General features: G+C 38.6%; 1 protein-coding gene and 2 non-coding genes across 4 annotated transcripts in view; 2 read left to right on the top strand and 1 right to left on the bottom strand.

Annotated features, from left to right (window-relative positions):
• Nucleotides 1-2,422: 2,422 nt before the first annotated feature.
• On the top strand, nt 2,423-2,494 carry trnap-cgg (transfer RNA proline (anticodon CGG)). Its single transcript has one exon. It is a non-coding gene; the product is annotated as a tRNA-Pro (tRNA).
• Nucleotides 2,495-2,811: 317 nt separating this feature from the next.
• Nucleotides 2,812-2,883, top strand: trnap-ugg (transfer RNA proline (anticodon UGG)). Its single transcript has one exon. It is a non-coding gene; the product is annotated as a tRNA-Pro (tRNA).
• A 10,689-nt stretch (nt 2,884-13,572) lies between these two features.
• rab6ba (RAB6B, member RAS oncogene family a) overlaps nt 13,573-27,688 on the bottom strand; it is a 139,259-nt gene continuing 125,143 nt past the window's right edge. Inside the window, exons 7-8 of one of the 2 annotated variants that reach the window (XM_052141269.1) lie at nt 22,617-22,683; nt 13,573-15,832 (exon numbers count right to left, since the gene is read on the bottom strand). In XM_052141269.1, the coding sequence (XP_051997229.1) occupies nt 15,768-15,832; nt 22,617-22,683 (132 nt within the window). In that variant the 3' untranslated portion in view covers nt 13,573-15,767. The remainder of the gene's footprint in view (nt 15,833-22,616; nt 22,684-27,688) is intronic. The other variant, XM_052141270.1, reaches the window with a different exon arrangement.

The raw sequence follows: 27,688 nt of genomic DNA, 5'->3' as shown, positions 1-27,688 counted from the left end.
GTTCCACTTGGGTCATGGCCAGGTGCGTCCCCAAATTGACAAGACCGTGGCGATTGCGACTTGCCCTAGACCCAAGACCAAAAAGGGGGTGAGGCAGTTCCTGGGGCTGGCGGGCTATTATAGAAGATTTGTGCCTAATTATTCGGATGTCACCAGCCCGCTGACTGACCTCACTAAAAAGGGGCTCCAGATCCGGTCCAATGGTCGGAGCAGTGCCAACAGGCGTTTACACAGATTAAAGCTGCACTTTGTGGGGGCCGCTTTTGCATGCACCTGACTTCTCTCTCCTTTTGTTTTGCAGACGGACGCTTCAGACAGAGGGCTGGGGGCCGTACTCTGGCAGGTGGTGGAGGGAGAGGAGCGCCCGGTGCTGTACATTAGCCGGAAGCTCTCCTTGAGGGAGACTAGGTACAGCACCGTAGAGAAGGAGTGTCTGGCCATCAAGTGGGCGGTCCTCACCCTCCGATACTACCTGCTGGGGCGGGCCTTCACCCTCTGCTCGGATCACGCCCCACTGCAGTGGCTCCACCGCATGAAAGATACTAACGCCCGGATCACCCGTTGGTATCTGGCCCTCCAGCCTTTTAAGTTCAAGGTGGTCCACAGACCGGGGTGCAGATGGCTGCCGCTGACTTCCTCTCCAGAAATGGGGGAGTAGTAGGCAGGCCGGATGATGCCCCGGCCTGAGTCGGGCGGTGGGGGTATGTGGCAGCGGGGGCGTGGTCAAGCGCCCGTCCGGGAGAGAAACGCGGTAAGGGCGCTCACACCTGAGCTAAATTATGTCTAACACCTGTGTCTAATTGCAGTAAGCATGAGGAGAGCGGCATAAAAGAGCAGCAGCCACAGAGCCTAGGGAGAGAGTGCCTACACCCAGACCAGCAACTAGGAAGAAAGTGTGCTGTACAATTGTGTGTATTGTGTGTATGGTGTGTTAAAGAACCTGACCTTGAAGCAGACGCTGGTTCGCGTGTCTTCCTTAGTGGAAAGCTCCACAGAACTATATTCATATAGTATGAATTAACCCCTTTACGAACCCAGTTGGGAAGTGAGTTTATTTATAATGAAAGTGCTTGTGACTTTATGGTAAATTACAATGACCTGAATGCAGGTGGTTGTGCAACATGATGGGGAGCCCGTACTTAAAGGGAGGGGCATAATATATGTTTGACAAACTAAATAGCAAGTGCTCTAAACAGAGAGGACTTGTGAAGAGAGACACGACGTTACGTCTAGATTGTAAAACCTTGCAAATGTGTTTTGAGAAGACAATTCTGCTACAAATCATACGTCTTGTAAAGACACACCGTTCATCCATGCCCATGAGGAAGCCATTGCTCTAATTGACAGTTAACTTGGCACAGTTAACTTGGTATATGTAAACTTCTGACCCACTGGAATTGTGAAGAAGTCAATTAAAAGTGAAATAATCTGTCTGTAACAATTGTTGGAAAAATACCTTTTTTTTTTTTTTTTTACAATTTATCTTAAGAAGGCAATAATATAAGATTTGGTTTAATGCAAAGTTTCAAATATTTTCCTTTATATATATATATATATATATAAACTGACAAATTTAGAATATTTTATCTTATGATATAATAACATTTATGACTTACACGTTCCCCTTCTGTCACTCACATCGACATTGTGTCGAATAGTGACACTAGGGGTCCCTATATGAAATGCCACAAAGGCCACAAAGGTAAGCTACTATGAGCATGAGAACAGATGCATTCAGGCTGCACGGAGCCTCCCCAGACACCCCAAAACATTGGGTGCTTCCCTATAGCCCTGAGGTGGGGGAAGGAGACGCGTCCAGTATGGGAGCAGGCCGCGCCAGCCTGGTCTTCAGAGAGACAGCCTTCAGCTCGACTGACTCAAAGGGAGCTCTCCATAAGCCTGAGAGGACCAAGAGGTCCCAGGAGGGTATAGGGCGCAGTCTAGGGGGGTTCACACTCCTGGCGCCTCTCAGGAACCTGATAATCAGGTGCTTACCGAGGGACTTGCCTTGGATGTCCTTGTGATATGCTGCTCTGGCAGCTACATAAACCTTGAGAGTGGAGGGGGACAGCTGCCCGTCCAGTTTCTCTTGCAGGAAGGAAAGCACTGAACCGACTGCGCAAATCTGGGGGTCTCTGCCACAGGAAGAACACCACCTAACAAAGATGCCACATCAGGGACTCGGGTCTGGAGCCAGTGCTGTAGAGGTCTCATATGCGTCAACCCGAGTGCGTGACCGCCGCTGAGGATGCCATATGCCCCAGGAGCCTCTGAAGAAAAACCTTTTGAAATGTTGTTGTTTTATGCTAGATATGTACTGACATTCAAAAATGAACGATGTGTTCAGTAATTTCCACACGTTTAATTGAATTGAATATGATAGAGCACTATAGTCTATAGTTTAACATCTAAGTCAATGCGTGGCTCGTTGGTCTAGGGGTATGATTCTCGCTTCGGGTGCGAGAGGTCCCGGGTTCAAATCCCGGACGAGCCCTTTTGTTTTCTTTGTTTTTTTTAAATTAATAATTTAATTTAATTTAATTTTAGGTATCTGGGTCCTATGATAGGGTAGGTTACATGTCAGTAATTACATGCATTATCTTGAAGTGGTATTCCGATTAATATATACGTTCGTAGTAAAAACGACTGACTGAGGCGTGTTCGTCTAGACTCGGTTATCTGCCAAATAGATAGTGTATAAGCTATATTTGCAAACTATGACAATGACTGTTTTGTGTGACTTGAAATGATGTAGTGAAAAAATGAATGAATGAATGGTTGATAACTGATACATTTCAAATATTTGCAAGCGGCTCGTTGGTCTAGGGGTATGATTCTCGCTTTGGGTGCGAGAGGTCCCGGGTTCAAATCCCGGACGAGCCCACAGTATTTTCTTTGGATTACTTTTTTTGGTAAATGTTACACAGAGGATAACGAAGTTTGACAATAACAATGGCAATAATGAAGGAAACTATTTTACATGATGACAGTATCAAATGCTCCGTTTTTACTGTAAAGCAGACATAGGGAAAACTTACAGACCCAGGGACCACCAACCCAGAGTCTCACCATATATATATATAAATTCTAAGTAGTTATATTCTAATTCTTATTTATATTATAATAGTAATTGTATTGTATACAACATTATAATCATATTATGATGACAAACTTCATATTATAATGACAAACTGGACAAAAATAAATAATTGTTGGGTAATAATATTAATATATTGTAACAACGTAATTTCAAAAAAGTGAAAAAGTGAAAAAAGACCAGTAACTGTCTCTTGTGAATGAGTGCTGAGCCTAATAGTGGTCATGTGACAAATTAACTCCGGAGGTGAACTATTTCCTGTACAGAGCCCTCACGGCTCTCACGTGACAAATGAACGAAAGACTTGTACCCGAAGACCAACTCGGGAGGTGAACTAATCAATTCTGTTTCCTGTAGAGCCATGTTACGTGACAAATGCACTAAATTACTTGAATAAAGATTCATTCATTTTGCTGAATGAGACTCAAAGGTCCAAGTCCATAAAAAGATCTTCCCATCACTATAATATAATGGTCATTATATGCCCTTTTAATTGTCTTATGAATAGCATTTTCAACACGTGCCAGTGAAGACAGTTTTCTTTACATTTGTCCTAGCAACTGTCACATTTGACCTACATATGGGGTAATAAAGCAGCCTATAACTACTTTGGAACAACATTGTAAAAGTTTTTTTTAACTGAATTGAACAAGAAAATTAATACAGGGAAATACAAACATTACCCAAGAACAAGCCAAAATCTTTGATCTCTAAAATACCACAAAATTGAATTTGGGGATTTATCACAATCCTTAAAAATCAGCTTTTATACTCTAAGTATGGTACAACACAGCAAGACTCAACAATTGATTTCTGTAAAAAAAGAAAAAGAAAAAAGATGAACAAATCACTGAACATGTGCAGTAGAACATGATTGACAGTAAAGAATAAAGAAGCCAAAATGTTAGCATGGCATCTCTGAACTGACAGAATTTCTAAAGTATTTATATGGTGAATGGAATTCTGAATATCTAGTTTGAATATAAAGAGTGAATGGTGTTTGTAAGCCAATCATGTGGCTTTTTGTGCAAAAGTGGGAAGAGCAGGGCAGATATCACCTCCCCCATGACTCTACAGCCATTTAAAACATGCGTCAGTTATGCACACTGACAGCAGAACCAGTTTGCTCCTTTTCACACACCCACTCATTTTTCTCATATAAGTTAATCTTTTCAAAAAAGACGTGCAATAGCATGTACAGAGAGCAGGATTTACATACATTCTTCAGTAAGTATTTTTTATGTGTATTTCCTTTAAAACTGAGGTTTTGCAACCTTCACTTTTGGCTCTTTAATGTTTATTTGAATTGATTAAAAACATATTATACTGTATACTTCAGTTACTGTTTAACGAAATAAAGAAAGAACAGTGCAAATGGTTTGATGAAAAATCAAGTTACAATTTGACTAAAGATGTCTGTCTTGATCTTATACCTGACAACCACTAATAACACAGTAAAACTAACTGAACATCTAATCTGCAGTATTCTATGTATATTGTTTTTTTTATACAGAAATGTAAATTTTCTCCTGAGATCTTGCCAAAATAGCTAACTTTCATTGTTCACACATTGTATTGTCTGCATTACTTGTCAAAGTGAGGTCAGATATCAGTATTCAGAAGTCAAATTAAATGACTAATTCTGGACTAACAGGTGGCCTTGACTAACAGGGTATAATATAGTAGAACACTATATTATAAGGATGAATGCTCATTTGGGGTCTGGTGACCGCTGTGCCATCTGCTTCAAGATTTTAACTGTAACTACACTGTTTCTCTTAATCCATTTTAATCTTAATCCAACAGTTTGGTTTATATGGAGGATGGGGTTGCTGCAGTATTTCTTGTGCTGCAATAATATTGATATTTCTCAGATTTTTGATTTAATTTTTTACAGAAAACTGAACAATTTTCAGAAGACAGAACCACAAGAGCCTCAAATCATGTATCAAATGAAAAACCCTCCTTTTCAATTCACAAATTAGAGGCTTGTCTATGTAGTGGCTGTCTACATATTTGCTCTACTCTAAAAAGGATGATTTACAACAAACATCTATTCCAACCAACCAACGTTACCTTCATCTAGTCATCACATCTTTGCTTAGCTCTGAAAAAAACTCTTTCAGCAGACCTTTTGATATTTTATCTACAAGTTCTTGTGTGCGTACTCTTCCTGAAGCCATGGTGTTGTCCACGGATCAGGAATGTGGGGTCTGTTACCTGCGCTACTCCCGTAGCGACCGCGTTCCTAGAATGTTGCACTGTGACCACACATTCTGCACTCCCTGTCTGGAGAAAATGGGACTGCATTACAGAGGCCTGCACACCATTAGATGTCCTCTCTGTCGCCAGGTGACTTGTGTGGACTGTGGGCTGAGCTTGCAGGAGACACTTTTCGTCAACAGCCAACTGTGGGATGGCATTTCTGATATCCAAGAGGAGGAAGAGGCAGTTAAAGAGCAAGACAAGGTGGAAAAGGGGAGTACCTCTAATATTCATGTGATGCCCACATCACTGGCTGAATGGTGAGTACCTCGGAGGGGCTGGTGATTAATTTGTAAAAGGAAAAACAGATGCTTAAATTAATTTAGAGTCAAGTAAGCCTCTTGAATCAGCAATATCAACGTCACCTGATTCTGTTTAGAAGTAGTCAGAATACTAGCATAAAATGTACACCCATTGTTAAATATGATCTTGTTTAAAGGGCATTTGGTGAAAATCTGGGTGGTTTCTAATGCCTGATCAGTTTTTATGCAATCAGTTTGTTAAGCCAATGGAAGATCGAGGGAGTTTCTGGAATCTGTTTGAAAACTGTGATCAATTAAGCAATTCCGTATGGTGATGCTAGCGGCACAGAAATTACACATTTGAGCTTTAATGAGTGTGTTTAGCAGTTGCTACAATAATAAGGCCTAAGTCCTGAGTAACAGGGTAAGTGCATTTGCATTCCCATTCATACCATCTCTCATTTTCCCTCTGGTTTCAGTCTGATGCCAAATCAATACAGGTCCAAACTCAGACTCCCATTTTTCCTGAAGAAAATTACTTTCTCTAAGCACCCTGAAGAGAGGATCATCCCATCTGCAATGTGTGAGTGTTCCTCCTACTGTTACAGATGTAAGAAACTTTTAAAGTCAGTTAATTGCTGCAAAGGAAATTTAATTTTTTATCTGCTGCATTTGCTAATTTTAGGAATTCAGGAAGAGTATTCCGAAAGTATGAGAGTGAGAGTAATAGTAATTAAATGTAACTTTTAAAGCGCATGCAAATGTAGCCTATCGATTGTGCACTGTCAAGCAAGCAAATACCAACCTAGGCTGCTTTTCCCAAAAACTTAAGTTGATCGTAGAGACCATTTGCTTTGGATGCTTTTGGGAAATGTAGCCCTGTTATTAATTACTGAATGATACTTTACAAACTGCAACAGCTAGATCAATTAACTTAGACTAAGTATAAAGAAAACAATGTAAAATGTTCAGTTTTACTAACTTTAAGCTTGTCTTTCAATACAGAGAAATGATGTAATGGCGAAAGCTCTCATCAGAAGAGATATTTTACGAAGTGGGACAAGTACATACTCTATAAACTGTGGAATAACAATCTAACCAATGGACTATCTTCATCTGTTTTTGCTATTGTTAATAAAAACTATATGCCATGTGCAATTTATGCTGAAAAAGCTGGAGCAACAGACAAGGTTAGAATCCTGCTCCTCTATCTGACAGGAACTTCTCATTAGATATTCCACCCTTAATCCATCCCAGCTGCTGGGGCCAGATTTGGAGAGAGAGTCCCAAGAGAAAGCCTCAGATGCAAAGCAAGACTTTTAGAGCAGATGTCATCTTGGGAAATAATTTCCCCTGTTTCTGATCACCCCCTGTGTCACAAATTGTGTATTTTAAATTATTATAGCCTTTGTTATTTATTTAATTGATAAATCATTGTACATTAAAAATTCTGATTGCTAAATATTGGTCTCTTACTCTCTGCACCCATGCTGTCTTCCTTTGTGATATAGGACTAGCTAGAGGTCAAAATATTATGTCAGTTTGAATGAGCAAAATTGTATTATGCAGTTTACTATCATGAACACAGCCCTCTGTGAAGCATCACTATCCATGTACAAATACAAACATCACTCTGTGCGCCTCCATCATTCCACAGATCCTTTTTTGAAGGTACAGGTCTTACTTGTAGTTCATGTGTGTCATTTGTTTTCATGGTAAAATACTATCTCCTATCCTTGTCTACTGTGCTTAGACAACTTTTTTGTTGTTGCATGACACCACAACACTGGTGCAAAAAATCTTGTGAGTTGTGGGCAGGACTGTTTGTTTGATCGGCCAGTGGAAGATGGGTGGAGTATCTGGGAAATCTGTTTGAAAACATTTTATTTTTGCCATTTAGAGACACTAGTGGTGCAGAAATTAAACACTTCATCCTTAATAGACTGGATTTGTGCAACTCTTCTATTTAATTAGAACATCTAACACTTCAGAACATCCTTTACCGGCAGCAGTGGTGGATCTTAGCATGTGAAAATAGGCAGTGGCCTAGTGTGGCAGCACTCCCTTGTGCACCCAACGAGTAGAGCCGCGTCACTGCATCAGTGTTGAGAAGCAAGCAACAAACTAGCTACTAACATAATAAACTAAATAATAAATTACTACTACATTACATAGTAGCATGACATTAGTTCAACTATTTTAACACTACTTTAGCTTTTCTAGTTACAAGCTACATTTCCCTACAAATGATGGTGCAACATAACAAAACACGTTGACAAACATTTGTTCGTTCATACCATTCATGTGAGGAGAAGTCCAATTAAAGTTAATTAATTGGTTTGTTTGGACAGTTAATGTAAATGAATCACTTGCTTAGAAGTCACTGTGTCTGATATCTAAGGGACCTGTCTTGCTGCCTCACTGCCCAGTCAGTCAATGACTTCACAGGCAGCAATTTGCATATCAAGGCAGGGTAAAGGTAACTCCTTTTACCCACTCCATCAGATGCCTTGATTATTCTTTTAACCAACCATGCTGCTAAATGTATATGCAGGATTTTGGAATATCAATTGGAAGCTTATTGAAGCCCATGCTTCAGACAGTATTTCATGAAGAATCCCATGTCTTTGAGTTTGCATCAATTCATCCTCTGTTAAGTCTGTCTTAGTACACTGAAGTGAAGTCTGGCTGGCACATGCTGCAGTTGGTCATTACCACACGGTGAGTGTTGGACAACAGGCAGGACCAGAGATGGACCTGGCAGGCTCTGGTAACCTCAGGGCATAATCCCTACTAGGAAGACTACTCCATAGATTAGGAGCCAAATATGAAATTGATCTCTCTTCTTTTGTGGATTTTGATATTCTCTGTATTGTTAACAGGCTGGTTTATTGTTAAATGTGGTTTTCAAAGTTTAGATTGCTAACAAATATAACAACAACATTTTGCATTCATCATGAGTCAGATTATATTTTAGCATTTTTTAGAGGTTTTTGGTCCATTAAATCATACTTCTGTTTTATCAGAATTGAGTAGAAGGAAATTTCTATCCATCCACTCTTTTATATAATTTCTACACTGTTAATTTGGAAAATTTCATCGGGTTTCGAAGAAATATAAATTTGGGTATTATCGGCATTACAGTGAAAACTAATTCCATGATTCCTGATAATGTCTCCCAGGGGGAGCATATATAGGGAGAATAGCAGAGACCCTAAAACTGAGCCCTGTAGCACTCCATACTTAACTTTAATTTGACCTGACAGTTCATTTGCACAGGCAAAGTTGTGGCGTCCTTTGAAATAGGACCAAAACCAAGCTAATGCCTGTCAACAAATGCCAACATAATTATCAATATCACTGTATTTTAGTTAATATAAAATGTTTTATTTGTTTAATTTAGTAGAAATTGATTTTTAGTTAGTACTTATATTTTATGTTACTTTAATTATTTAGTATGTTTTATATAAATAATGTTTAAAGTTGCAAGCTTATTTGTATAATGTCATTCTAATTGAGATTACCATTGTCTCTTCTGTCTCTCACTCGACGTTGTGTCAATGTAGTGACACTAGGGGTCTCTCTTGAGAGCCTTGGTTATCTCTATCTTTGAGAAAAGGCCAATGAAAATTGGCGAACAGAATTTGCATGACATAAGGGTATAAAAGGAGGGAAGTGTGCATCTGTTCAGACAGATTTTTTCTTCGAAGCAGAGCGGTTGTTTCAGCGAGCTGAATAAATCCACTGCTGTTCCACTCACCTCTACAAGAGCGTATGCTGTTGGAGATACGGTGCAAATCAGCGGCTTTTTTCTTTTCTGTACCCCAGTGCAGACTACGTACCCTGGGTGCTTCAACAGTCATCTAAAAGAGTATATACAGTTAAAAGAGTATATTTCTCTAAAAGAGTAAAACACTTGGACATTGAACATATTTTTCAAGATGCCCTCCCGTCCTTGTGTTATTCCTGGATGCGATAGTTACCTCTCCAGGCGGCTAGAGTGGCTTTCCCCCAGAAGAAGGAAAGCCATGAACGCAACGTTGCCATGGTCATGTTCTCGCAGTGAGAACATGAACCATCCACAAACACTGCCTCAGTGTGTTCTGTGCCAAGAAACGTGAGGTCGCACCGCTCAGGTTGATGCATATGAGACCGCTTCAGGACTGGCTTCAGACTCGAGTCCCGAGATGGGCATAGAGCTACGGCACATACCCTGTGAACCTCACCCCTTCCTGCCGTCACTTATTCAGCCCTTGGACAGACCTCTGTTTTCTACGGGCAGGAGTCCCCCTACAGCAGATGTTCAGATGCATTGTTGTTACTACGGCGCCTGCCAGTTGGGCTGGGGAACCATGTGCAATGAGCAAGCAGCCGCTGGCTCCTGGATGGGGCCCCGGCTGGATTGGCACATCATCTGCCTAGAGTTGCTGGCTGTATTTCTTGCCCTGTGTAGATTTATGCCATTGATCCGCAGCAAGCACATGTTGATTCACTCAAACAACACAGCGACAGCAGTGTAAATATATTGCCCAGACCTCTGGAACCTCCACGTCTGGCCCTTGGATGGGATACGGAAGATCTAAATGGTCTGTCGTAGACATGATCACTCAAGCCAGAGCTTCCTCTACCAGGCAGCTTTATGCCCTAAATTGCCCGATTTGAAGACTCACAGAGGTGCGCATTCAGATCAGTGCTCTCTTTCCATCAGGAGAGGCTGGAGGGGCGGCTGTCCCCCTCCACCTTTAAGGTTTATATAGTCACCATAGTACACCATAGTACAGCCACCGACAGGCACAGACTTGCCTGTACTGGAACAGGTAATCTACAGGTTCTGATTATTCCAATATCTCCTGTGAAGTATTTTCTGTGGTCCAGTCCCCCTCTCGGCAGACCCACGTCTCCCTTGGGCAGAGCTCCCTCCATATGTGGCTGGTTAGCCCATGTGATGTTTTTGCCACATGTTAACCTCCCCTGCTGGGCAGGATGTGGTCTCCACGGGGTCTTTCCCCCCTGAAAGTATAGGATTGGAAAAGAATGCCTTCCCCGATGCGTGTTATAGCATTAGATGGCCCCAGCCGCATCTAACACTCTATGGAGAGAAAACATAGAGAGAGAAAAGGCCGCTGCTGGCGCAGCCTGCTCCAATGCTATTTACGTCGCTTCCCTCCCTCAGGGATGTGGGAAACTATATGACATCTTTTGGGGCGTTGGGAAAGGTTACATGCGGTCTGATGCACCTAACACGGTTCAGTGTTGTGGCATTTTTAGATAGGGACCCCTAGTGTCACTACATCGACACAACATCGAGTGAGTGACAGAAGGAGAACGTCTCGGATACTGTCGTAACCTCCATCCCTGATGGAGGGAAGGAGACGTTGGGGGAATGGAGGTTACAATAGCAACTGAGACTACTATTTTTGTGCAAGATAAATTCTGTAGAACTGATAGAACTAATAGTATTATTAGAAAGATTTTCTTCCTTTAATAGCTTCAGTGCTGTAAGCTACATTTTGTTAGTTGCTTGTACTACCTAATATTCCAAAAAAGTAGCTTGACTGCATTGTGGCAATAGTTATGATTAGCTTGAAGCTTGGAAAGCAATACATTTTCACTGAAATCCATTTCTCCTCTTTTACTTGCTAGAGGCCAGGCCAAGTTAAATCACAAAATAAAATACGACCCATGTTGATATTTCATTTAAGAGTAAATATTGGTATCTGGTAAAAACAGCCCAATCTACTCCATGAAACTGAAATTGTTGACCTGAATAACAATTTCTTGAGCAATAAAGCCCTGTTTAAGCAAATTATTACATCTGAAGGCCTAGTTTAATGGTTTAAGGAGTACAGTGAGTCAGGAATACAGGCTAAACTCCACGGAAATGACTGATGCATATTGCACATGAAACTGGAAAATGGTTTCTCCACCCACACAGCACTAATCTCATTGGCTGGTTCTCAAGTTTTTAGGTTGATACAACAAGCTATTTTGAGGATGAAACTATCACTGTGTTTGCCAAAGTTTGCCATGTTAATGACATCAAATCTTTTAAAGATACTCAGAGTATCGTTTCAGGCATGAAGTAGCAAGCAAATCAATACCTACTTATTCTGCTGTTGTGAGTGAAAAGCCCAGGAGATTATTAGTTATTGAAATACTCAAACCAACCCATTTGGCACCAACAATCATTCATGTGATTATCTAATCAACCAATCATGTGGCAGGAGTGCAGTGCATAAAATCATTCAGATATGGGTCAGAAGCTTCAGGTAATTTTCACATAAACCATCAGAATTAGTAAAAAAAATTTGATTTCAGTGATTTGGACCGTGGCATGATTGTTGGTGCCAGATGGGCTGGTTTGAGTGTTTCTGTAACTGCTGATCTCCTGGGATGTTCATACACAATATTCTCTAGAATTTACTCTGAATGGTGCCAAAACATCCAGTGACGGCAGTTCAGTGGACATAAATGCCTTGTTGATGAGAGAGTTCAATAGAGAATGGTCAGACTGCTTCAAACTAACAAAGGCAATGGTAACTCAGATAACCGCTTTGTACAATTGTGCAGTTTTGGCAGCACGAGTGAGACCTACATAATATTAGACATGTGATTTTAATGTTGTGGCTGATCGATGTAAATGTAAATATATTCATTTGAGAGAATGGGTGGACGTTTAATTCATGAATTCAAAATATTCTCACCTCTTCAGACACTACTACACCACTGAGACTTACTTTGTGATTTAAATCCCACACAACCTCGGTAAAAAGATGGTGTAAATTATTTACTGTTTTCCGGGTAATTTGGTGGGATTCAGAGAAATCAAATCCTGTCCCAATAGGTCTTTGAATGCGGTTTAATATATAAATTAATTTGCTTAATTTATTTTTAACTATGTCGAATAACGTAACCAAAGCAACATATCTTGTTGTGGCACAAATCCAGAGCACTTACATGACCTTCTAACATCCAGACATCATAAATTCCCATCTTTGTGAAAACTACAGAGATCCCAATCCAATCCCAATCAATACGTGAAATCACATCATTGTTTGAAAAACGAATCCCTTCCAAACAGTGCTACTGACCTTCTTTCATCAAAAGAAATGTCACAAGGTGATTACAAATAAAAACTAAAACAAAAAAACATGCAAGCATATTCATTTCTGCTGGCACATTGCCAGCATCATTGTAGTGTGTCTACAATAGGCCTTTGACAGCACAGAAACAAATAATTCAACCATGACAATATGTTGAATTCCCTTTTCTGTAGACATCCGTCATTTTTAAATATGAAAGATTTCTAAAAGTGTTGAGAGCTTTGACTTTTGTGATTTACCAATGTTTTTCATTACACCCTATTTCAATACAGTCTTTCTACACACAACTGCACATATGCAGTTTTTCATGAAGGAAATTTTAGAGAATATGTTTCTTTTTTCCAAACAAAATTCACAGAAGAATTACCACATACCACAGTGAACAGCTTCAGTGGAAACATAAATATCTTTGTGCTATAAAAGCCATGGGTATCAGTGGCATAGTCCAGTAATATCTATAGCAACTTCCTTAATATTCACTGCATGAAAAGTCAACTCACTTCCTTGTGTTTGTTGGAAGAGACAAGTGAGCACAAATTAGCTCTCAGAGTCAGTAAAGAGCATTAACACATTTGCAAAACCTGTTAGGACCGAAAACAGTGAATCAGTTTGCGATAAGTGCAACAAAAATGTCCAAAGTTATAAATACCACCAACTGTATGAAAACAACTTGGATGAATATATTATTGTGTCTAAAATAAATTGTTTCCTAAAATCATAATTATAGAATTTACATTATGTATATATATATATATATATATATATATATATATATATATATATATATATATATATATATATAAGAAGCACAATTATTCATTAATTTAATGAAAAATATAGGATCAACAATAATATTTTTGGCAATAAAACACTTTTATTGATTTTACTGATTTGGACCAACATGCTAGATTTCTATACAGTGTGAATGAAACAGCTACTGTAGCTCTGAATCAATCAGGCTGGCTTCACTAAGCTAAAACATATTGTATACACTGGGAATGGTTGCACCCTCAAAAGCATGACTCAACTCACGCACAGACATTCACCCAAGGCTGATGCGCTGTGCCAATATCACAATGACTACTGGTATTACATGTTTACTAATGATATGATTCCATACATGGAGCATATCTGCACCCCGTTTTAATCCAAATGAGAAGTGAAAATGACTAGATCTGTAACAAAATGTCGCCAGTCAATAAATACCCCAAAGCCATGGATAGCTAAGTGGCATCTCTCTGCACCTCTCTTTGATCTGAGAAGGCTCTGTCACAGGCATACTGACACTAGGAGTGACAACCCCAACCCAGACTATCACAAAGTCTGGTTTTCCCTTTACAGTTTCCATGGAGCATCTTTCTATATTATGGGTTAAAAGGGGCATCTAAGAGATGCATTAAAAGCAGATCAGGCATATAAAACAGCAACTGTCAAATCCATAGGCAGAAAGCAAGGGGTTTTACTGTGATGGATGAGTCACTAGTCACTTAAGTCCAGCATAATTTATCGTATCCTATTTCAACAAAATTCTGCTGGATTTAATAGGAATAAACTAGTATTTCAACACATACTTTGCTATATATGGTACCATTCCAGACACAGATGTCATACGTATATGCGCATTTTTCAAGTGCTCCATCGCAACTCCAACATTTCCTCTCTGTCACAAAAAGAAAGTCTCAACTTGTGTCTGCCGTTATGTGATGCAGTTTAACCAATAGTTTATCTGTACAGTGACCCTCGAGGTTTTCACAGAAATGTATGCTACAGTTTTACCTCTAAAGTGAAATTTAAGCACAGACATTTGACAGCAATTTTTAAACATTTACATCTTTCTTGAAAAAGTGCATTAAGGATTCACATGAAATACATTTCAAATAACTTGATATACACATTTCCTCCTGTCCAGTGCACTACAATTTACTGGCCCAAAAAGGAGCTGTAGGCATGAGTGCGTCCCTATATAAAGCGAACACTATAATGCTGCATAATGCTAACTCTTAAAAGTGAACTATAGTTTTTTTGAAAGAATGTCCCATCTTTGAATTTCTAATATTAAAGCCTGTTTGAAAACAGCAGCAGATATATTTACAATAGAATTTGACAATGCTCAATAACTCTGTGTGGGATTGTGTGGATTGACTAAGTTTAGATGTGCGTAATTTGCTTCTCTGTCACATTATCTGCGATACACTAAATGTACTATTGAGTTAAAGATTAAGAAACATTCTACAGAAGAGGGTGGAGCATTCCTTGTTATCAGGTTATAGGTTCATTTGAAGCTTGCTCACGTAATGCAAGCAATTTGAAGAGGAAGAGGAAATCAGAAGATTTGCTGTAAACATTCAATAAATTGTACACAAACATATAAATGACATTTACACTGGAATATGGCAAATATTTGGGATATCTGAAATGACACAGTCAGGTATATTTACACAAACTTAGAAGGACAAAAACCTTGCCTGAAATCCAAACTTTTGAGTTTGGTTTCACAAAGAGAAAAAGAAAAGGAAAAAAGTCTGAATTAAGTTGTTTTGATGAAATGCATTGAGTCACATGTAGAAGTCAGCGTTCACATATTCTTGTGCACAGTAGCCAGCAGGACTGAGATGATAACTTTAAAAATGGCTGACATTCATGCTTGCTGTATTTTCAATATATAATTTTTTTGTTTAAATTGCCCTCTTGCTTTTGATGTCTTTGCTCTAATCTTGCTTTTTATGGTCTTGTCAACATCTGTTTTAGTGCTTTTCCTTATATACAAAAATACAAAACAAGGAGGGAAAAATCTACCATTCAACATTTTCAAAAAGTATACATGTTGGATATAGATTACTTTTTGTTGATTTTTGCCCTAAACTTTTCAAATTTTTACAAAACATTAATAAAGAATACTATTTTACAATTGAAATTGATGTAACATCGATTCCAACCAGTTACTGAAAATCAGATGTGAAGGCCAAATATCCAATCTAAAAACACAAATGGAAGCTAACCAAGAGGAAGCAACACAACAAGCATGTGGTGTAAATGATGCTGTAGATGAGACATGGGCTATTAACAGGAACATCCGCCCTCAGCAGTTGGAGGCTCTTGTGGTTTGTCCAGTTTAATGTCAATCACTGAGGAATGCTGTTAAGGAAGAAAACCTCTGTACATAAGTTATATTCAAAAACGTTATATTTGATTATGCAATATTTATAGTTATTTGTATGAGGCTGGTGAAAATAATCAAAGTTAGACAAGATACTGTGTAGGTCATGATATTTAATTGTTTTTTACTTGTTTTTGTTTTTATCTTGGATAAAACCTATACATTTAAAAAAAAATTTTTTGCATATAAAAGAAGCACATTTATTAATGAATTTAAAAAGACTGTCCATATAGTACACACACACACACACACACACACACACACACACACACACACACACACACACACACACACACACACACACACACACACACACACACACACACACACACACACACACACACACACACACACACACACTCATGTAGTGTTTCCATGTTTTATGGGGACTTTCCATAGACATAATGGTTTTTATACTGTACAAACTTTATATTCTATCCCCTAAACCTAACCCTACCCCTAAACCTAACCCTCACAGAAAACATTCTGCATTTTTACATTTTCAAAAACATAATTTAGTATGATTTATAAGCTGTTTTCCTCATGGGGACCGACAAAATGTCCCCACAAGGTCAAAAATTTCGGGTTTTACTATCCTTATGGGGACATTTGGTCCCCACAAAGTGATAAATACACGCTCACACACACACACACACACACACACACACACACACACACACACACACACACACACACACACACACACACACACACACACACACATATATATTAAATTCAAAGTGGCTTCATTAGCATGACTGTTAACAATACAATATTGCCAAAGCAGCGGATGTATATAAAAACAGAACAACATGTTAATCTACATTTAAATGTAAGTTGAACAATGTAACAATTCAGAACGTTTGTGCACAGCTGAAGGCCACAGTATTTAAGTTCTGAAGACCACTAACCTGTTTACATACACATAAATTCAGACACACACATATACTGAGGGTCACACAGTAAAAGAACTGGGTAACACACTGGGGTGATACATTTGCCCACTGTCTCTCAGGCTGTGGCACGTTAAAACAAATTAGGCAGCCAGTGCTGCCGTGTCCCTTTACAAGTATTATTATAATTATTTTTTGTTTTTGTCATTGTTCTAAAGAAGTTTAAGCTGTTTGTAAACTGACTCATATAAATGCCCCTTGTTGCTTTCTTTGCTATAAACATTTTTATTGATTAAATCCACAAAATCCAATAAACACAACTTGAAATATGGAATAATTTATATAAATTAAAATTTTAAGGTTTTGCAGTCAGTGTCAAAATACTTTTCTGTTTTTTGTTTTATTTTAATTTTTTAGTATGTTTCTTTTTCATCTCAGTTTTACAGGCTGCTTTTTGAAATATATTATTGATTTAATTTGTAGTCAAATTAATACCAGCCTTGTTAGTTTCACATTTCTTATGAATAAATGTAGTGATCAGATTTTTCAATTCTTCAGAATTGAGTGCCTGAATAAATTTGTCTGTGCTGTCTGGAGCCCATCTGTATCTCTGCTGGACTTGATACATTTTATTGGTCTTCAGTCTACTTTGTTTTAGTATGTGTTGTCCTTTTATATATTCATTATATTAGTTTGGTTACGATCCGAGAGTGGAGATTGCTGTTAAGACAGTAAATGCATTGAAGGAGGAGGGGGCTATATATCAATAAATAACAATATTTGGTGGTTTACTTACCACATATTTTTAAATACTTTCAAAATATATGTTCCTACTGACCCCTTGAGGTATTAGGAGTAAATGCAGTCATAAATGCTGCAGAATATCATACGTTGGACAAATTGAGTATTTACATCTACAAAGTGCTTTATACATGTACATATTTTTTGAACAGGTAAAAAATTATTTTTTTAACCTTAACCTTAATCATATCGTATTTTTAATTAATTAAATGCAAAAGGGAATGCACACCATCTAGTGTCTATTAGGGGAACAGCAAAACAACACAAAATGTCTTTCCAGCTCAATGTAAAAGAGTCTCATTCAAATACATGTTAACTGCTTGTGTCCCTGAGAGATGTGTGGGTTTAGTGTGGCTTGTTTTATGCTTGTACAGTCACACCAGCTGCACCTGCAGCCAACTGTTGAAAATAAATTTTATGTGCTCATGTTTGCATTCATGAACTAATGTTGAAGTGGTGAGTTGAGAGGTCTGTGTGATTGTGTAATTTGGGTAATAGTGTCAGAATGAAATGATTTGTCCCTTTAACGGATGCACCTGTAATTTCACAAAATCTGTTGCACTAACCCCCACATTCTTGCTTTGAAGCATCAGATTTCTGGACCAACATACAAATGAAGTGAACCTACACTTCACTGTACCCAATTTAAACATGCTAAATGAACTCCTCTCGGAATGCGCCAAATGTAAGACTGCTGTCTATCCTCATTTGTTTGCTATACAGCCCTCAGAGTCCTTTTTTTTGTCTCATTCACATTCAGTTTGTCATTGGAAGATCATCTCTTTTAGAGCTGCTTTAGTAACAACCGAGTTATAACTGAAATTTTGACTGTTAGAATATGATTCGTCCTGTGAGAGACAAGTCTGTCTCAATTATGTTGAACGAGTGTGAAAATGTGATAATCCACACTTCTTAGCCAGATCAAAATGATGTGACTGTGACAACATTTTGGAAAATGATATTACCGTAAGTGGTTCATTACAGTATTCAGTTGTTGTCTCATTCACATTTAGTTTGCAATGGATTATCAAGACTCTGTTTCGGAGCTGCTGTAGGCCATTTTATTACATATATTCATTCTCGAATCATCAGTTTTGGTCAAATTCACAATTGTTCCACATTTACCCTCATTTGTCTATAATGCTCTGTAGCACAAGTTATAATCAGTGCTTATAGGTACAGTATATGCCTGCCCTGATTTTTTTCACGGTTAAATTCTCAGATCTGCTTGGAATGTTTTTTGGTTTTTATGTTATGTATTCGTGGACATGGACTAAGTAGGAATGAAAGAGTGGAAGGGAAGAGAGCGACAGATTTGGAGAAACAGTAGGGATGCGTCGTTTCTTTTTTAAGTATCTCTCCAAAGAGAATCATTCCAATCACACAAGAAGTTGTGTGAGAGCTCTGACAAAAAACATTGAGTTAGAACTGCAGTAAATCTGATGGATTTTTTAGGGAGTGCACCAAATAGTATATACCAAAAAGTATATAATATAAGAGAACCTTAACTTTCACTGTCAAAGAAAATAAGATCATGTAATGATCAGGGTGCGACTTATTAGTACAAACAGTAATTGAAAATCACCCCATGTGACAAAGTAAATTGATATCATGGCCAAGCATACAGACCGTCAACATAACTGCTAAATATAAATTCACAATACAGAATTTACCGCTGTGCAAAGGTAAAATGCAGTAACTAGATATTTTGACTTAGTTAGAACCAAAATCAAATCTATTAGATTATTATTTGTCGTGTGACAGAGAGGATTGGCTAAATGATGTTGAACAAGTGTGAAAATGTGGTAATCCATATTTTGTTGGACATTAAAAAAACACCTGATCTCATTAAATTACGTAACTGTGGCACATAATGGCTGCAAGATGAATAGTGGCAGTTCTAAGGTGAAATTCAGCCTGATCTCATGAAATTTACATGACCGTGGTAAATTTATTTCAAATGAAATTACTGTACGTGCTTCATTACACGTTTCGATGCAGTCTCACAGTGACTTGTCCAGCAAGGGGTGCCAAAAACAAGTAAAATATAGTTTTTGAAATATAGATTAGGTTTTAAACATGAGTGTTAGATGGAGGTTTTAATTAGTAAAATATACCTCCCTAATTTAAACCTTTAACCTAAATGTAACCAATAGTGATACAAAAGCAAATGAGAGATGAACAAAACAGACATCCATACCCTTAACCAACAGCTAAACCTAACTAACACGGTCCTAAAAGCAAATGTGACATGAAAAGCACATTTTCTGAAGCAACCACCTTGCTACTCTGACAATTTCATCTCATGTGACAACTTGCGTGCTTGGCTGGGCCCAAACCTTGGTGTTCTGAGTTCAAAGTCCCACACTCAATGACGTGTGCTACCCCACAAGCTAATCACGTTGGAATAAGTGTGTAAATGTAGGGGGGTCTGTAATACAAGAATTAAAAATTATCGTTCATTACACGTTAGAGTAAAAGTGTTTCAATATCATAACATAGCAGAGTGTGTGTCAAAAAGCAAAAAAAATTGTGTTTATAAAGTCATAATCAGCTTTTGTATTCATGATTTGTGTGAAAGTGAATTAAAAGCAAAGTTACTGCAGGGCCTCTAGTGTAAATTTCAAGAAACTGCGGTAAAACGTAGAACGCAACACGTAAAACTCCGTTTGTAAATACGTTGTTATAGTAACGTTCATTCTTTGAGACTTGGTTGGAAAAATGTTCACTGTGTGATGCTAAAAGAGAGTTGAATTTTATCCCAAACAGATGGTGTTTTTAAGGTTAATGCTATATTGAGTTTTAAATCAATAAATTTTACCTCCCTACCCTAAACCTTGAACCTAAACCTAACTGATACTGTCATAAAAAGCAAATCTGGCATTAAAAATGCAGCTGCTGAACAACTACATCATTTTATGGTGCTTCTGTGACACTTTGACAACACTGTGACAACAGACAAAAAATAAAAATTTAATAAAAATGAAAAATTGACTAATTAACATTAACCAACATTAATAAATGCTTTTTAAAACTATTGTTCATTGTTAGTTCATGATTCCTAATGCATTAACTAATGTAAACGAATGGAACCTTATTGTAAAGTGTTACTAAAATATTATTGATTGTTAGTTCACGATGCAACTAATGCATTAACAAATAGAACCTTATTATAAAGTGTTATCAAAATACATTTGATTCAATAAAATTTGTATTAACATTTCTATCACAATCATACAAACCCCCTGCAGTTCCATCATGAAGCCCTAATGATTTTTTCTATGAGACAAGCTATCCGCCTATCAGCATCTGAGATCTAACCCGACTGATATGAGCCCTCACAGTCTGAGGGCTGCTGGACAACTCCTGTACTAGAGCACATCACTGTGACCTCATGTTGCCTGTCATCTGCTGTACACTCACACACAGAATCCATGCTCTCACGTCACGCTGTCTATATGATTGCAAATCTAGAATTTGCCAGCATGTGTCTCCTAGTTGAATGAGTTAAATATCTCAGTACAGTACAGTATCCAACATGTGCTGGAACATTAAAGACAAGACAATGACAGGGATTATTTACATCTGATTTTGTATTTGTACCAGAAAGTGAAAAGCAGCTGTTCTTATAATATGATGGGCCTCACTTCTAACACATGGTCAGAAATTAAATCGAGGCAAAATGTCAACAAAGTTGACAAGAAATTACACAATTTAAAATGTGGTGGCAAAGATGCCCCACAATGCACTCCTCTTTTTATTAGCAAAGTCTGCCGCATTTCTTATGATTCTATCGTTGGCCTAGTTATTTATTTATAAGAAATCAGATTGTGAAATTATTTTAAGGAAGTGTTTAAATCGAAGCATTTGACATACATGGATAACAAACAATATGTTTTAGAAGAAATATAACCTCATAAATGTAAAAAATGCCTCTGAAAATCAACTCTAGGAGATAAATACTGCCCCTTAATAAAAATTTAATTTCTGACATTGCTTTTAACACATTTCAACTACTACTGCTATCAAGGTGCAATGCAGTGCAAAAACACCCAAGTGCAAATTCACATGACATGAAGGTCAGAAAACGTGTAGCATGTTTTTTTTTTCTTGAAACAATGTCAAAGGCACTTTCAAAGGCACTTTGTTATTCTTAACGGTAAGAAATATTCTGTGAATAATAAATGCAAATGACAAAGAGATTTGCATTTAGATGAAGTTGCATCAAAATGTGTAATCTATGTTAATTTTTAACACTAATGTGGACTGTGAAAAGAAACAACACAATGTAATAGAGGTCATATGTACAAGAGTATTGAAGTCCAGTCAGTTCTTTTTTTTCTTATCCTATTGAATATACAGCAGAGTATCCCATCTTTCACTCTATATTCAATAGGACGAGAAAGCACAAGAACAGCACACTACATTTGGACATTCAATACTTAAAGATATAGTTCACCCAAAAAAATGTAATTCTCTCATCATTTACTCACTCTTATGCCATACCAGATGTGTATGACTTTCTTTCATATGCAGAACTCAAATTAAGATTTTTAGAAGAATTTCTCAGCTCTTTCAGTCCATACAATGCAAGTAAATGGGTGCCAACATTTTTAAAGTAATCCATAAGACTCGAGTGCTTAAATCATTGTCTTCTGAAGCTAAATGATAGGTGTGGGTGAGAAACAAATAACTTTCACATTTGTCTTCTTGTGTTTTTGGTGATTCACGTTCTTAATGCATACCGTCCCTACTGGACAGGGGGAAGAATTTCAAGCAAAGAAGAACTTAAATATTAACCTGTTTATCAACCACACCTATCATTTAGCTTCAGAAGACAATGATTTAACCACTCGAGTCTTATGGATTACTTTTACGGTGCCTTAATGTGCTTAATGTCTCCCATTCACATGAATTGTATGGAAAAATCTAAATTTGTGTTCTGCAGAAGAAAGAAAGTCATACAAATCTGGGATGGCATTAGGCTGAGTACATTTTTGTGTGAACTATTCCTTTAACTGCTAAATTGTTTCAGCTTTGAGCTCACTTAAAGGATACTCCCTTCTTTGCTTGTCTCCTGCATACTCTCCATTCCTGGGAGTGCAGCTGCCACACGTCGAAACAGCTGCAGGAGAGAAAAGAGAAGACGGTTAGGGAATTTTATTAAAAGCTATGAAGCTATCATTGGCAGTATCCAGCACCTTTCTGGAAAAGGCTATTCTTAATCACAAACAGTTGAGTCAAAATATTAAAATTGTTGTAATGTCAAAAGTAAATCCCTGTTCACAACCCATTTTTCTTCTGAAAGCTTATAGCTGAGTGAAACAGGATATTAAACGAGAGAAAACATGATTTCATCCATCAGGAATTGATTGTATCTTGAACAGTGGATGTTCCATACAGGAATGGAGCCAGACCTTAATGCGTATTTACAAATGGCACGTCCACACTAATATGTTTTCATTTGAAATACAACATTTATGCCTCAAATCCACACTATAACAGCATTTTCCTCCACTGAAAATTAAGCGTTTCGAAAATGGTAACGTTATGAAATTGAAAAGGTATCAGTGTGTTACGAACACTGAGAGCGCCTCCCCCTCCAGTCATCGGAGATCTGATTCACCGGAGTATTGACCGCTAAGACTACATTTCCCATAAGCCTGCATACCTAGGTCTGATTACTCCACAGCTGTTCCCTGTTTCTCACGCTTTATTTAAACTGTTCAGCCTACTCACTCTTTGCGAAGTCTTGTTTGCTCCGGCGACTCTACCAAGCAAGTTAATCTCTGGTTTACCTTCTAGTCATTCTGTGTACCGTTCCTGCCTGTTGTTTAGACCCTGATAGTTTGCTGCCTGCCCTGATCTCTGCCTGTTCTAGTTACTCTTCTGCCTGCCTTCTACATTCTCTGTTTGCCTGCCATTGACCTTGCCTGTACAACTTTTGTGCTGTCTTTAATAAAATACCGCAGATGGATCCCAACTTGCCTGAGACTTCATTACACAGTGTGTAAGTGGCCCAAAACAATATCTAAATAGCTTTTTGGCTATTGGTAAACATAATACAATAGCCTCTGCAGCCTAGAGGCCAAGTACCTAATTTTTTCCCTCGTTACGTTAGGTGCCACAATGCGCCTGTGCCTGGAGCTGACTGTACTGACAAGAATCATAAAGCAGACATTGTGCGCATGCATCAAACACGTCCGCTCGAGCTTGTGGTCAAAAGAGAACACTTTGGAATGCTAGAGACATGTAATGACGTAATGGCATGCAGAAAAACAAAGTATACCCTAGCCTTAAAGGGTTAGTTCACCCAAAAATGAAAATTCTCTACTCATTTACTCACCTCCATGTCATCCCAGATGTGTATGACTTTCTATCTTCAGCAGAACACAATGAAGATTTTTAGAAGAATGTCTCAGTTCTGTAGGTCCATACAATGCAAGTGTATGTGATCAGCACTTTAAAACTCCAAAAAGCACAGACAGTTGTAGTGAAAGTAATTCCACTACACTCTCCAGTGCATGACCTAAGCGCATTGTCATGTTCACCTGAGAACTGACACGATACAACAGGTAATGCAGCTCGATTTGTGTGAAAGAGAACGCTGTTCTCAAGCTTCATTGGTTTTGCTTTAATTTGAACATGCCAGCCACTTACGTCACACGAGAGGCAGCGTGAACTGATTCCCCTCTTGGGTGTGCATTGGAGAGCCACCAGAAGTAAACAATTATAGTGAAAAGGACTTAAATATTGACGTGTTTCACACCCCAATAAAGAAGCAAAGAAGCTTTTTGGAGCTTCCACCATCCACTTGCATTGTATGGACCTACAGAGCTGAGATATTCTTCTAAAAATCTTTGTTTGTATTCCGCTGAAAAAAGAAAGTCATAGACACTGGGGATGGCATGAGGGTGAGAAAACGGAGAATTTTCATTTTGGGTGAACTATCCCTTTAAGTTATGCCAGCACCATTCCAATTCACCCCATGTTCAATGGGGTTCAGGTCTGGGCTTTGTGCAGGCCAGTGAAGTTCTTCCACACCAGATGCAGTAAACCATTTGTTTATGGACCTTGCTTTGTGCACAGGGTCATTGTTATGCTGGAATATAAAATGGTTCTACCCAACCTGTTGCCACAAAGTCTTGTATGAAGTAGCATTATGATTTGTCGTCACTGGAATTAATAGAGGAACCACCAAACCTGTTAATTATAAGGGGGTATCCACATACTTTTTGCAATGTAGTGCATTTCATGCTGATATTAAAATAGTCAGGCAGAAAACATGAACGGAACTATTTTTAAACAGGTAAAAAAGAGACGGTGTGAAGACTGAAAGAGTATTTTCTCTGATGTATTGAAACAGCCTGGTCTTCCTATACATATTAACAGAAATGAAGATCCCAATGTAAGCAGTTCTTTTCAGAATCATAAGTGTCACAGACTAAAACACCTGCTGACCTTTAAAGAAGACTCTTTGTATAAGATAAGAGACAGCAAAAAGAACTTCGACTGACTCTATCTTCTGAAACTTGCAATACATTGCCATTGCACCGCTCCTATCAGGGTAATTAATGGCCCACCGCACACCTCCATTACAGCTTTCCACTATAAAGGGCTGTTCCCAGAAGCTACATAAGGTTATAAAGCAATGATATATAGTCCCACTCACTCTGAATCATATCAAACAGGGCAGTTAGCTTATGTAGCCAGTACCACCCCTCTCGTTTCACGTCATCAATCACAATGGACGAGCCAGAGGGATATGGAGACCAGTGGACCATCAGGCAGAGAGGGTCAGAAAGAAAGACTCATTTTGTTAACTACCTTCAGGCCATTGTTTTTGACCGGAAAGACAGAGAGAGCCATAAAGCAATGTAGCTTGGACAAAAGCAAAGGAACACAATCCATTCCAATTAAGGAAAACACAGACATACAGTCATGCTTCACTACATGGGAGAGAGCCACTGCATTTTTTCCGAATTGAAGACGGAGAGAAAAAATTGCATTACTTTTCTGTATAACAAAGTACAGAGTCAGACCTTTACATTAATGACAATAAGCAGCGAACATGTTATGCATCAAATGACACTTAAAATGCTTAAAAATTAAGGCAATATTTTTTGTATAACAAATATCTCCATTAGAATTATCCCAAACTGTGCTAGCAGTGTTAATGTGCTCTTATGTTCTGTATTATTTAAACATGAGTTCAATTTCATCCTGGAAAGAACATGACACCTTGCAATTCTTTAATCAATATTTGAGTCATCATAATTACCTCCACGTGGTAATCCGTTAAACTAATTTTGCTGTTATTGGAGAAATAAATTAGAACATTTCAGTATCGATTGTAATCTCAGATAAATGGTGCACTCTGGTCATAAACAGATGCCTCAGAGAACACAGATTCTAAACTTTGCAAACACACAAGTTCTAGTCATCCACACACGCATGCAGGGCCGTAGCAAGGAATTCTGGGCCCCGTGATTATATATTGCTCTGGGCCCTTTACCAATTAAAAAAAATTCAGTTTTGAATTTGCTGTGGGGCCCCCCTGGACCAGTAGAATCGCTACCACCTTTCACCCTCTAGCTATGGCCCTGCACGCATGCACACATGTTGACATCAACAATGTAAAAGGCTTTGGAATGATTGTAATTTGTAATAGGGACAAGGACAAGGACAAGCAAACTCAACATCATTGCCAATAATACGGCATGACACAGACTGAAGCAGTCTCTCGTGCTATCAATGAAATGTGATGAAACAACTAGGGGGCAGTGGTGGCTCAGTGGTTGAGACTCAGGGTTACTGACCAGAAGGTTGGGGGTTCAACTGTTCAACAACTCAATTATGTGGCATGGGGGGTGTGGCCATGTGTCTGTCTGTGGGAGAGGGAAAGTGGTAAGGCTTGTCACCTGGGTTGTAATAACTCTAACACCCATCTCTCATTATAGTGATGGTGGAGGGAGACCTGATAAGGGATGCCAGAGCGCCAGAGAGTGAGAGTGACCAGAATGAATGACAGGCTGAACTGAGTGTTTTTGTTTATTTAAAAGGGCTTTCATTTGCCTGCAAGTTTCTACGTTATTGACGGTTACCATCGCCATTAAAGAGGCTAAACTTGCAGGCAAATGAAAGCGCGCTTAAATAATCAAAAAACACTCTCTCAGGGGTGCCTGGGTAGCTCAGCGATTATTGGCCCTGACTACCATCCCTGGAGTTGTGAGTTCAACCAAATTGGCCCGGTTGCTAGGGAGGGTAGAGTTGCATGGGGACCTCCTCGTGGTCGCTATAATGTGTGGTTCTCTCTCTCAGTTGGGTGTGTGGTGAGTTGTGCGTGGATGCCACGGAGTATAGCGTGGGCCTCCACACATGCTACATCTCTGTGGTAATGTGCTCAACAAGCCAAGTGATAAGACTGATGGTCTCAGACATGGAGGTAACTGAGATTCATCCTCAGGCACCCAGACTGAGTCACTACGCCAACACGGGGACTTATAGCGCATTGGGAATAGGCCATTCCAAATTGGGGAGAAAGGGGAGAAGAAAAAACACTCTCTCAGTTCAGACTGTTGTGCTTTCTGGTCACACACTCTCTCTCTCTCTCTCTCTCTCTGATGCTCTGGCATGCCTTATCAGTTCTCCCTCCGCCATCACTATAATGAGTGACCGTGTTAATTACAACCTAGGTGACTTTCCCTATCCCCGCAGACAGACACATGACCACGACACCCATGCCCAAATTCTAATTCCAACTCATGAATTTAAAGGGAGTTCATTCTGAAATTCAGAATTATGCACAACCCTGATAAAACTACTCAAAAAGATTTAATGTAGTTTTTTCACCATACTTTTTTTTTTGTAAATTTAACATGGGCCTAGCACTTTTTTACAGTGATTTCTGTAAGTGTACACCTGATGCCTCAATGATTAGAATATCCTGTCTTCTCATGTTGTGCTTGGACACCCCTGGCTGGTAATCCACACTACTCACATTGATTGGTTCCATGCATATTAAAAGATCATGTCACAGTCCTTACTGTCTGTCTGTTTGTATTCTGCTGTTTACACGGTCTAGTCTTGATCTGTGTTGCAGGATGAGCCAGTGGACTTTTCTAGGGTGC

The sequence above is a fragment of the Xyrauchen texanus genome, chromosome 13, assembly GCF_025860055.1.
Source record: "Xyrauchen texanus isolate HMW12.3.18 chromosome 13, RBS_HiC_50CHRs, whole genome shotgun sequence".
Taxonomy (NCBI): Eukaryota; Metazoa; Chordata; class Actinopteri; order Cypriniformes; family Catostomidae; genus Xyrauchen; species Xyrauchen texanus.
Note: the sequence above shows the minus strand (reverse complement) of the source record. Positions and strands in the feature narration are given on the sequence as shown.